Here is a 12,989-nt window from a genome sequence, read left to right as displayed (position 1 = left end):
GCAGGTTGGTGAACTCGCCGACAGGCAAACGAACTCTTCAGCAGTCGGGAACGCACGGAACGGTGCGTGCCGTAGTGCTACTACGGTAACACAGAAGAGAGTGAACCGTTGCTGTGTTGATCAGCGAACTCTTCGGCAGTCGGGAACGCAGACGAGAGTGACCCGATGCTGTGTTGATCGGTGATCAGTGGTGACAGCAATGTTCGCGTGGCTGATCGCGGCCGCGGGATGCCCGTTGGACCCATCCTCGATGGTCGCAGCGTCAGTAGATGTTTGCTTTTGTTAAGGGGAAAACTGTAGAGAGGGCAGCAACGCTTCTAGTTGTTGATTTAGGGGGAAAACTGCCAGGAGGGCGGCAACGTTTCGCCTTCGCGCCGAAAAGCGTGGTAGAAGAAACAGACCAGCAGGCTGACGGGCTGGTGCGGCGTCGGCGGGGGATGGGTCCTCGTGGTTTGCGAGGGGCGAATCTTCATGGTTTGCGAGGGATGGGTCCTCGTGGTTTGCGAGGGTGGAATCCTCGTGGTTTGCGAGGGAGGAATCCTCGTGGGTTGCGAGGAGCGAATCCTCGTGGATTGCGAGGGGCAAATTCTCGTGGATTGCGAGGGGCGAGTCCTCGTGGGTTGTGAGGGGTGAGGCCTCGTGGGTTGCGAGGGGTGGTTTGCGAGGACTGAGTCCTCGTGGCCTCTCCGCCGGGGCGTGCTCCGATCTTGTGGGCCCGAAAACCTGCAGAACCTGCGCTTGGAAGGGTCTCATACTTGCTGTTCCGTTGGGAGATGTCGAGAAGGCGGACGATCCGTGAGGCGGTAGAGCTGTCGAATACGGAGACCTCGTTGGTCTGTGCCGCATCGATGTTCTTGGCAAACGGGGCTTCTACCTGAATAAAGCACGAGGGCGGTTGCTGCTTCCTGAATTGCGGTAGCGACAGCGAAACGGCTGGTGCTTCCATGGCGTGCTGCTTTTGTGAAAATCGTTCACAAAAATTGGAGTCCGGCTGCGCTTCTTTCGTGAAAAACGTTCACGAAACTCGGGGTCACCAATGTAGGAATTGGTGTTCGTCGGTTGTTGTTCGGCGTGCTCTTCTTCTGTGAAACCGTTCACAGAGACGGGGTTCAGGCTGTGCGCTTCTTCCGTGAAAAACGTTCACAGAGACGGGGTCACCAATGTAAGTATTGATGAATTCCCGTCCTCACGTCGTTGGGTCACCAATGTAGGAATAGGTGTATTCCTAACCAAATCACTGAGGTCGACTCAGGAGAAACAATCCAGCAGGTCTTTAATGAAGGATTTGACGAAGTACAGAAAACAACAAGGATCGATGCAGGAGAGCCTTGGAACAGGTCTTACCCGAACGGGGACGCCACGAGGACTGCCTGGGCAGTCCCGAGGATCGCGTCGTGACGTCATCGCGTTTTCCCGCGCTTGGGGCGGTCACGTGATGTGTGACGTGACGTCATCGCGTTTGCCCGCGCTTAGGGCGGTCACATGATGTGCGACGTGACGTCATCGCGTTAGGTTGCGTTCTTAAAGGGGCAACGCCCCGTACACATTCTTAAAGGGGCAACGCCCTGTGTATGCAAACTCTATACAAACATAGTTAAAGGGAATTATGTACCGCTACAGGGCAATTTTCATATCCCTGCTGCCTCATGTCACAAACAGGCAGGTGCTGCACAAATATATGATAATCAAAATCAGATAACCCCCAAAGCCATTTTGCTACTGTGCACCAGACTACAACCAGTTGCTGCTCCCATCCACCAAACATTGGCAGTAGAAGTTGGGAGGCATACGTTAACAGTCAGGAAAAGTTGGAAGCAGGACTGACGCACTTTTTTTGTAGTTGCGTGTGTGTCTTGAGGCTTAAATGCTTCCACAATTAATGTCCTTGCTGCTATAGGTGCTCGGAAAAATGTTGCCTCCACTTCAAGATCAGTGCTTCCTTTCAGTCTTGACCTTCCAACCCCTCCCTTTAAGATGCTGTAGTGGGGCCATCAAAATCAGCCCTACCAAATCTCCTTCCCCCAGATCGGCGAGCTGCCTATAGGGAGCGCATTTCATGCTGGCAGCTCACCAAATTTATGTAAATGAGGCCTGGCCATGAAAATGACACAAGCCCCAAGCCGATTCCTTCAGGCAGGCACAACGCACACCCAATCCCCACCTGCTGATTTACATTCAAATAAAAAAAATGCCCCCATAGCATTTTCCTTACCTTCTGCAGGTAGATAATAACAAATAAATAGATAATATAGTTACGTAAATAAACCTCTTCAGGTAATGGGGGAAAAAGCTGTTTATTGTTCAGGTACAGAATACAGTCGAAAACCAGGCAGAATACAGAGTGTGTAGGGGAAAATTGAAAAAGAATATAAGAAGGGCAAAGAGAATATGAGAAAAAATTAGCGGGTAACATAAAAGGGAACCCTAAAATCTTTTATAAACATATAAAAAGTATTAGGATAGTTAAAGAAATGGTGGGGCCAATTATGAACAAAAAAGGAAATCTTGTGGAGGCAGAGGGCATAACTGGTGCACTGAATGACTACTTTGAATCTGTCTTCACAAAAGAAGACGATGAAGATAACATTGCAGAAGAGGAGGGGGGGAGTAGACATATTGGATAGGATAAAAATAGATAGAAAGGAGGTGCTAAATAGGTTGGCATTACTCAAAGTTAACAAGTCATCTGATCCAGTTGAGATGCATCCTAGGTTGCTGAGGGAAGCTAGGGTGGAGATAGCAGAAGCTCTGACCATAATCTTTCAATCCTCCTTGGATATAGGAGTGGTGCCAAAAGACTGGAGAATTGCAAATGTTACACCCCTGTTCAAAAAAGCAGAAGGAGAAACCTGGTAACTACAGGCCAATCAGTCTAATGTCAGTGACAGGGAAAATACACCATTGTCAAGAACAAAATTAATTCTCACTTGGAGAAGCATGGGTTAATAAGAGACAGTCAGCACAGATTTGTTATAGTTAAATCGTGTCTGACTAACCTGATTGAGTTCTTTGATGAAGTAACAGAGAGGGTTGATGATGGTAGTGCAGTAGATGTATATATGGATTTTCAAAAGGCATTTAATAAAATGCCACATAACAGACTTATTCAGAAAATAGAAGCACATGCTATTAAAGGGACAGTAGTAACTTGGATACATAATTGGCTAAGGGATAGGAGGCAGAGAGTCATGGTGAATGGATGTTTTTCTGACTGGAGAGAAGTATGCAGTGGGGTCCCCCAGGGATCGGTATTAGGACCATTTTTTGTTATATATAAATGTCCTGGATTTAGCGAGTGCAATTTTGAAGTTTATGGATGATACAAAACTTGGCAACCTAGTAAATAGTGAGCAGGATAGCAGACTTCAGGAGGACATAGTCAGACCAACGAAATGGGCAGACACATGGTAGATACAATTTAATGCAGATAAATATGAAATGATACACTTTGGGAGAAACAACACGCAGAGGCAGTATAATTTAAATGCTACGATTTTGAGGGGGGGTGCGTGAGCAGAGGGACCTGGGGTGGCAGGGCAAGTTGCGAAGGTAGTTAAGAAAGCATATGCAATACTTGGCTTTGTAAATAGCGGCATTGAATACAAAAACAGAGGTCATGCTAAACCTTTACAAATCATTGGTTAGGCCTCAGCTGGAGTATTGTCTACATTTCTGGGCACCACACTTTAGGAAGGATGTCAAGGCCTTGGAGGTTTACCAGGATGATACTAGGGATGAGGGAGTTCAGTTATATGGAGAGATTGGAGAAGCTGGGATTGTTCTCCTTTGAGCAGAGAAGGTTAAGAGGAGATCTAGTAGAGATCACAGAAATACGATCATGTAATTCTATGTCTGTTTTCTTACTTGCAAGTGGGCAAGATTCTGGATATCTAATTCAAAGATCCGATTTAGGAACAGTTTTGTTTAGATCTGCAAATCCCAAATTCAGATTGAAGGAGTAGTACTTTTAAGAGTGTAGCTTCAGGGTTGCGTTATCTGATACTTTACTTGTGGAGAATGGGCAGGGTTACCATCGTCACGCTAAATAGATTATATTTGAGTAAATTAGATTTTTTTAAACCCTGATTTGGATACAAGTTTGAAGTTAACTATTACTTGCAAGTAAGAAAAACGTAACTTGAGAGCTTTAGCTTGCTTCATCAAGCCATCTCCAAGGCTTGATAATGTTGCATTAAAAGATCATGGAAAACACTTACTGAAGATTGCCAAGTGCATTTAATAGTTAAATGTACTGAAGTTGTGTTTGAATAACCATTTTCTAAATATTATTTGCTCCATCCTAGATTTTCAATCAGCTTGGTGTTAGGGAGCTGGCACGATGTGCACAAGTTTGTCAATCCTGGAAAATTATTACACAGACAAGTTCTCTTTGGAGCAAGGTATGTTTAGTGATTGAGAACGGAAATCATTACTAAGAAAAGAAGAAACATCCATTTATATTGCACCTTGTCAGATATCTCAGAAATCTCCTGAAGCGTTTCACATGCTGTGGATGGAGGGACAATTGGAGCTTTCAAAACTGAGATTGATAGATTTTTGTGAGGTAAGTGTATCAAGGGATATAGAGCTAAGGCGGGTAAATAGAGTTAAGGTACAGACCAGCCATTATCTAATTGAATGGTGGAGCAGGTTCGAAGGGCTGAATGGCCTACTCATGTTCCTATGTCACTAGGGCCAATTTTGACTGACTCCGTTCGACATCAATGCAACGGTAGCAACCCAAAATTGGAATTGGGACATTTACCACCCCGTGTATGCTGGCACTCTGACCACTGCCATCTTGGATAGGGTTCTGAGATGGTCGGTATCTGCCTGCCTGTTTTGGGTGGGTTACCACTTATAATATACAGATTGGAATCATATGACATACATAGGATCCCGATTGCAATTTGAAGGTACAAATGAGTGGATTCCGCCATTTGGATCAGGTATTGAGTGGAGTAACCAGCAATCCTTAAAGGGACCGCTGGGAAATGCTCAGAAAACGACCCAGTAAATGTTCAATTCTTTTTTGGTGGGGCCAGGAGGGGCACTCCTGCTCCTCCTGGATTCACAAAAAACTTGGCCCACTGCCAGCCCATCCGAGGCTTCCTCTCCCCACCCCTCACCAGATTGCCTCCCTCCCCCCAAGCTCCAATTGTAAACTGGCTCAGATTGGGAGCCGGCGATTTCCTACCCTCCTACTACCGGCGAGCTGCAGCAAAGTGTCTGCTTGGCACCTCAAGCTCACCAGTGGCATGTAAGTGAGGTCCAGGCCTCAAAATGGCTCGGGCTTCATGGCAGCAATGATGGGTGAGCATGGGTATGCTCTACCCTCCCACCCATGGTGCGCCTCAAGTTAAAACCCCCCCTACTGTTTTAACATGGTTAAAATATGGGAAGACATAACTTTTTAGCAGAGTTCGAGAAACAAATTTTCTTCTAGATGCAAAGAAGGAGGCTTTTTTAACAACGTGAAAAATAGGCATCATGCCAGGTAGATAGAGACAGAAAACAGAGCATCTTCCTGTTCTCCTTTAAGACCCTCCTTAATACCCAGCTCTTTGACCAGAATTTTGGTCACCCATCCTAATATCATCTTCTTTGGTTGAGTGTTAATTTTTTCCTGATTACACCTTGAATAAAGGCACTATATAGGTGCAAGATGTTGTTGTTGAATGGAATAAGACATTTGGAAACCTGTAAAAAATATGTTATCTCATGAGATTAATGTGGATTGTATGATATGATATTGCTATAATTTGAAACATATTAGCTGACTGAAAACAGCCTGATTTTGAATATAATTTCTTTACACAAATCTGTTGGCAACTTTTATATAATGTAAAATTGCTAACCTTTGTGACCTTTGTACAAGCTAAAAATATAAACAAAATTAATTATTTTTCCATTTACTCCAGATATTAGAAATAAAATAATAGGCACAATCGCAAAAGCAATACAATTTTAAGAAATGTTTGACTTTAATGACATTCAATATGGGGGCATTGCCCATGTGATTGATTTTCTCTTCCCACTCTGTATATAAATATGAAAGGAAACATTTTCTGAATCCTAACACAAGTACGCATCAGAGAATTGTGGGGGTGCCCACTGTAACTCGCTGTACATTAATTTCAACAGACAGAAATTGGAGGCAGTTTGTCTGCAATTTTTCCGATATGTACTCATAGCATGTGCGATACCTTGCTATGTGTGAGGACTTTGAAAATCTACCCTGACAAGCAACAGAAACAAAAACTGACACCGTCCATACAAGTCATTCTTTGTGTGATATTGTGATCATAAGGTAGTAGATCATAGCGTAATATATAAAACTGCTGCCTAATGCAAGATGATTTGAAGGCCTGATGATATTATGAAGAAAGAAGACTTGCCTTTATATAGCGCCTTTCATGTCCCAAAGCGCTTCACAGCCAGTGAAGTACTTTTGAAGTGTAGTCAACTGTTGTAATGTAGGAAACGGGGCAGTCAATTTGCGTAGAGCAAGATCCCACAAACAGCAATATGATACTGACCAGATAATTTATTTTAAACATACGAACATATGAACAATGAACAGACAGGAAAAGACCCTCTGGTCCATCCAGCTTGTCCCACTATTTCTGTTGGTTGAGGGATAACTATTGGTCAGGTCACTGGAAGAACTCCCTTGCTCTTCTTCAAATAGTGTCATTTTTTATGTCCACCTGAGAGGGCAAACGGGGCCTCATTTAGCATCTTATCCAAAAGACACCTACGAGAATGCAGCACTCCCTCAGTACTGCACCAAAGTGTTATCTTAGATTGTACTCTAAAAGGGGACACCTTTGTCAGTTTTGTTTGATAACACTGGGGCAACAGGTAGTAATTGTGTTCATCAAAAAGGTAACACATGTGAGGGCTTGGGACACACATAAGAGAAGACATGAGGGGGGACAGATGTAAAGAATGAGATAAGGAGTGGTAAAAACAGTCATTGACAAAATGTTTGCATCAAAATGAGAAAAGTGTTTGACAAGCATACTGAAAGAAAGTGAAGAAATGAGTGGAAGACAAACAGAAAGATAGAGAGGGGAACAAATAATAAGAGTGGAAAAAAATGAAAGGTAGTTACAAGAAGAAATGCAATTTTATTTTTACATTTTTGTCCCTAACCAATGCCGTGGGAGATCAACTAGTAGTAGGAATAAAGGGCATTTCTGTCTCTAGCATACGTAAGGGGTCATTTTCCAACTTTGTGCTCCCAGTGGGGAGCCTCGCCCTCCAGAAGCGCATGTCAGAAATTTCAGGTGCACACTGCATATGCTTATCTGACCATTTGAGTTAATGGTCAGAAAATTGTGCATATGCACACCATGACTTTCCTCCGGCTTCTCTTCTCCACTAGAAACCATCTTTTTAGACCCCTCTCCCCTACCTCCTCTACCCTCACCTCCAACAACAAGTGCGAGGAACTCATGGACTTCTTTGTCACAAAGATTGAGACTATCCGATCAGCTGCCTCTGCTGCTTACCTCTCTCCCTCTAGCCCACCGGACCAAACTTCTCCTAAGATTCCCCTCTGCCCCAGCCCCGAACGTGCATCTTTCTCTAGTTTCTCTCATCTCCCAGCATGCCCTCTCTGAGCTCAGCTTGTCCATGAGACCCACCCCCTGCTCCCTTAACCCTATTCCCACCAAACTGCTGACCACCCAACTTTTCCTTCTGGCCCCCATGTCAGCTGATATTGTTAATGATTACCTCTCCTCAGGTATTGTTCCCCTCCCCTTCAAATCTGCTGTCATCACACCTCTCCTCAAAAAAGCCACCCTTGACCCCTCTCCAAAGTCCTTGACTGTGTTGTCGCTTCCCAAATCCATGCCCACCTTTTCCGCAATTCCATGTTGAATCCCTCCAATCAGGTTTCCGCCCCTGCCACAATACTGAAAATGGCCCTCATCAAAGTCGCATATTACATCCTATGTGACTGTCACCATGGTAAACCATCCCTCCTCATCTTTCTTGACCTGTTTGCATCCTTTAACATAGTTGGCCACACCATCCTCCTCCAAAGCCTCATGTCCATCGTCCAGCTAGCTGGGTCTGCCCTCACCTGGTTCCATTCTTATCTATACTGTCATAGCCAGAGAATCACCTGCAACAGCTTCTCTTCCTGCTCCCGCACCACTACCTCCGGCATTCCCCAAGGACCTATCCTTGGCCCCTTCGTTTTTCTCATCTACACGCTGCCGCTCGGCGACATCACCCAAAAACACGTCAGATTCCACATGTTCCCCAATGACACCCAGCTCTACCTCACCACCACCTCTCTCGACCCCTCCGCTGTCTCTGATTTGTCACACTGCTTGTCCGACATCCAGTACTAGTTGAACAAAAATTTCCTCCAACTAAATATTGGGAAGACCGAAGCCATTGTCTTTGGTCCCCACCACAAACTTCGTTCCCTAGTCACCGACTCCATCCCTCTCCCTGGCAACTGTCTGAGGCTGAACCAGACTGTTCGCAACCTTGGTGTTGTATTTGACACCGAGATGAGCTTCCGACCACATATCTGCTCCATCACCAAGACCGTCTATTTCCACCTTCGTAACATCGCCAGACTCCGCCCCTGCCTCAGCTCATCTGCTGTTGAAACCCTCATCCATGCCTTTGTTACCTCTAGACTTGACTATTCCAATGCCTCCCATCTTCCACCCTACATAAACCAAAACTCTGTTGCCCATATCCTATCTTTCATGAAGTCCCATTCACCCTTCGCCCTATGCTTGCTGACCTACATTGGCTCGCGGTCCTACAACACCTCAGTTTTAAAATTCTCATCCTTGTTTTCAAATCCCTCCATGGCCTCGCCCCTGCTTATCTCTGTAGCCTCCTCCTACAAGCCTTCGAGATCTCTGTGCTCCTCCAATTGTGGCCTCTTGCGCATCCCCGATTTTAATCGCTCCACCATTGGCGGCCATACTTTCAGCTGTCCTGGCCCTAAGCTCTGGAATTTCCTTCCTAAACCCCTCTGCGCCTCTCCTCCATTAAGTCATCCTTAAAACTTACCTTTTTGTTCAAGCTTTTGGTCAGCTGTCCTAATATCTCCTTAAATAAAAACAGAAAATGCTGGAAATACTCAACATGTCAGGCAGCATTTGTGGAGAGAGAAACAGAGTTAATGTTTCAGGTCGATGACTTTTCGTCATAACTGGAGAACTTAAAACCTGCTATATCTCTAACCTTCTCCAGTTCTGACGAAAGGTCATTGACCTGAAACGTTAACTGTTTCTCTCTCCACAGATGCTGTCTGACCTGCTGAGTATTTTCTGTTTTTATTTCAGATTTCCAACATCTGCAGTATTTTGCTTTTGTGCTAATATCTCCATATGTGGCTCAGTGTCAAATTTTGTCTGATAACACTCCTGTGAAGTGCCTTGGGACATTTCACTACATTAAAGGCGCTATATAAATGCAAGTTGTTGTTATATCTGCTCCCCGCAAGTAAGACTACATGCTGGGAGCACAAAGTCAGAAATTGACCCCAATAGAGTACTTTTTCTGCCCTGTTTTTTGTTATTTCACTGATTGAAGCTGATGCCTTTTGTTCTGTACGTCTCATTACCACACTATAACACACTGCATTACTTACTGAGGTAGCAGCTGTCAGAAATCTAATCATTAAGTATGCTCGTTAAAAACAAATTGATAGATGATTGTCAGTAAGGTGATGGCCATTTAGTGGTAGGAAAATGAAAATGTTGGTGTATAGTGTCTGCTTTGAGCACTCTCAGATCAGGTGGCAAAGGTTAGATGCAGAGTAAAGTTTCCCCTAGTCTACCTCAACAATATGCCTTAACCTCAACCTTACTGCACCAATGTGAATTTTTCTATTTCCTCTGCCAGTTATCCTTATGACCTATTTGAATGAGGCAGAAAGTTTACTGCCAATTAGGGCAGCATTGTGCTAGTATCTCAAACTCAGTTGGAACTTAGTGACAACAACCCATATTCACTTGACAAAAGGATTTTTACAGTGAGCAGAGAGAAATATACTCATTTTGTCAGTTCATGCTAGACTTCAACCCAGATTCTATAGGTGAAAGAACCAGTGGGGATAATTTTGACTTTGTGTGATGGTGTAAAATGGGTGATAGCGAATCGGCCGGTGATTGAATTCAACAGAAATAAAAATCGGGAGAAATGTAAAACTGGCTGCTGATTCGCTATCACCTGTTTTACATTATCACACAAAATCAAAATTACCTCCAGTATGTTTTAACTCCCAGTCCCTAATTCTCAATAACCCTAATAAGAAACATACATTTTTTTCTGTTGTACTTACATGTGATAGTGGTAGAGCTCTCACTCTGGGTAAGAAGATGGTGGCTTTCCAGTCCTTGACCGGGACTTAAGTGCATAATCCAGGCTGATACTTGTAGTACTGAGGGAGTGCTGCAGTGGTGTAGATGCTGTACTTTGCATGAGACATTAAACTGAGATCCCACTTGCCTATTTCAGCTGTTCAGGTAGATGTTAAAGATCCTATACCACCATTCAAAGAAGAGCAAGGAGTTCTTGCAGTCTCCTGCTCAAGATTCCTTTATCAACTGATATACCACCTAAAAACAGATTAACTGGTTATTCACCTCATTACCTGGTGCAGAATGACCACTATATTTGCCTACATAATAACAGTTATTGTGTTCAAAAATTAAAGTAATTAATTGTATAAAGCCCTTTGACATAAGATATGAAAGACCCTCTTTAGATTATTGTAATATAAAAATTTGATTATCTTTATGTCTACATGACAATTTACTGTGTCTTGATTCTGAAACGTTTCATTCCAGATGAACTTTTACCCAGTAAGAAAATGTATCGAAGACAATGACGTAGCATATATTCTGCGAAGATACCGCCCTTCTGTCATCCATTTGAGCCTTCGTGGATGCAGCAACATTAGTTGGGCAACCTTCAAAGGCATTAGTGAGTACATTTGCCAGTTTTCATCTCTGCACATTCATTTTTGTTCATGCTTGACGAAGAGATGCCTTCTGGTTAAAGAAAGACCTGCATTTTTATAGCACTTTTCATGACCTCAGGGTGTCCCAAAACATTTTCTCGCCAATGAAGTACTTTTTGAAGTGTAGTCACTGGTGTAATGTAAGAAACGCAGCAGCCAATTTGTGCACAGCAAGCACCCCCAAACAGCAATGTGATAGTGACCAGATAATCTGTTTTAGTGATGTTGGTTGAGGGATAAATATTGGCCAGGGAGAACTCCCCTTCTCCGCTTCGGAATAGTGCTATGGGATTTTTCGCGTCCAACTGAGCAGGCAGATTGGACCTCGATTTAACATCGGTATAAAAGACGGCATCTCCGACAGTGCAGCATTCCCTCAGTGCTGCACTGGAGTGTCAGCCTGGATTTTGTGCCCAAGTCTCTGGAGTGGGGCTTGAACCCACAACCTTCTGACTCAGAGGCAAGAGTGCTATCAACTGAGCCACAGCTGACACCCTTTAACTTCACATTTATCTTCAATAACAATTAATCAAACATGTTTAGACATTGTGGCTCAAATTTTCATCTTCAGTGCCTGGGCTGAACAGCTTCCTTTGCCAGAAACACCTATAAATATTCATAATTTCTGACCCGTAATTGTGCCTGAATTTGGGATGAGCATTCATAACAGGTGAAGCTCTTGCATCCAAGTGCTGAAAATAAAAATGGGACATAATTGTACGGCATCAGGTACAAAGTATTTCCTCCATGATTGCAAAGAAATGGGAGAATCAGTTCTGGAAGTTCAGTTAAAGGTTAAACCCAAAAATGAAAGAGCTCTAAAGCCTATGTAATTGGATCGCAGGGCAATCAATTGCATAGTTGTATAATGCGTCGACCCAAATATAGGCAGCCATATTATAATTAGGCACAAATGATGGGAAATACATCATATGAAGACGGCAACTCCCGGTCAACCCTTCCCTCCTGATTGCTTCCCCCACACCCCTTCCAGACCTATCTAAGGGCTGTTGCTGGTGACACATCGGCCCTAAACTGCAATCCCCTTTGTTGGCAAGCTGTCAGGAGATGCCCATTTGATGTCTGCAGCTCATGTCAGTCTCATGTAAATGAGGCCCAAGGCCCAATATCAGCTGGGCCTAGGGCCTACATGTTCTGGCTCTGGGACCGTTCCCTGAGCCCAGTTCACACCACCAAAGGCCATTGTTCTCAAGATTACTGCTAGTGACACACAGTTAAGGAGAGGAAGGATAGAGGCATCAATGCATGGTTTAAGAAATGATGCAGAAGGGAGGGTTTTAGATTTCTGGGGCATTGGGGCAAATTCTGGGAAAGGTAGAAACCATTCAGGAGAGACGGTCCACCTGAACAGAAATGGTATTATTAGATTGGAGAGGAGGATTTAAACTTGTAGAGAATAATTGTCACCTTCACCGCTTGTGGGTAAACCAGCAGATTGGAAATTAAAATTGGGCGAGTTCTATAACAAGTAGGCAATCCGCTCTGCCAGTTTACAGCCCAAGCAACAAAGGTAAAAATTATCCCTGTATGGTGGGACAAGGAAGAGTGAAGGTAGTTGATGAGCATTGAGGTTCCCAAAATGTTAACTATAGATAAAATAGGCATCATGAATAGCAAAGAGAGGGAAAATAACACAAACCAGACAACACTAGAAAGGTAAAGAAGGAGGAAAAGTGAGACAAAAACAAAAAGTTAGTAAGAGACGAAAAGTAGTGAAGGTTACTAATAACAAGTAAAAGGGCTAAATGTATGTACATTAATGCAAGATGCGTAAGGAACAAAGCTGGGGAACTGGAAGCGATGATTGCTGTAGAAAATATGAAATCATTGTTTTACAGAAACTTGGCTTCACCCAGTGCTTGACAGGAAACTAAGGGGTCGATTGTAACTTGTTTCACATAGCGTTAACGGGCATTAATGGCCTTAAAATGGGGTCGGTGGTCTTGTAAACCCCGATGAT

At 43.9% G+C, this 12,989-nt stretch overlaps 1 protein-coding gene across 1 annotated transcript in view; it reads left to right on the top strand.

Annotated features, from left to right (window-relative positions):
* The window catches only part of fbxl13 (F-box and leucine-rich repeat protein 13), a 301,931-nt gene that overhangs the window by 90,277 nt on the left and 198,665 nt on the right, over positions 1-12,989 (top strand). The window contains exons 9-10 of the mRNA XM_086010428.1: positions 4,305-4,400; positions 10,836-10,971. Of these exons, the coding sequence (XP_085866554.1) occupies positions 4,305-4,400; positions 10,836-10,971 (232 nt within the window). The remainder of the gene's footprint in view (positions 1-4,304; positions 4,401-10,835; positions 10,972-12,989) is intronic.

Source organism: Somniosus microcephalus, chromosome 17 (genome assembly GCF_052327205.1).
Source record: "Somniosus microcephalus isolate GS21.2 chromosome 17, FLI_Smic_1.0, whole genome shotgun sequence".
NCBI classification, from domain to species: domain Eukaryota; kingdom Metazoa; phylum Chordata; class Chondrichthyes; order Squaliformes; family Somniosidae; genus Somniosus; species Somniosus microcephalus.
The sequence above is the reverse complement of the archived record's forward strand: the minus strand, read 5'-3'. Positions and strand labels throughout refer to the sequence as shown.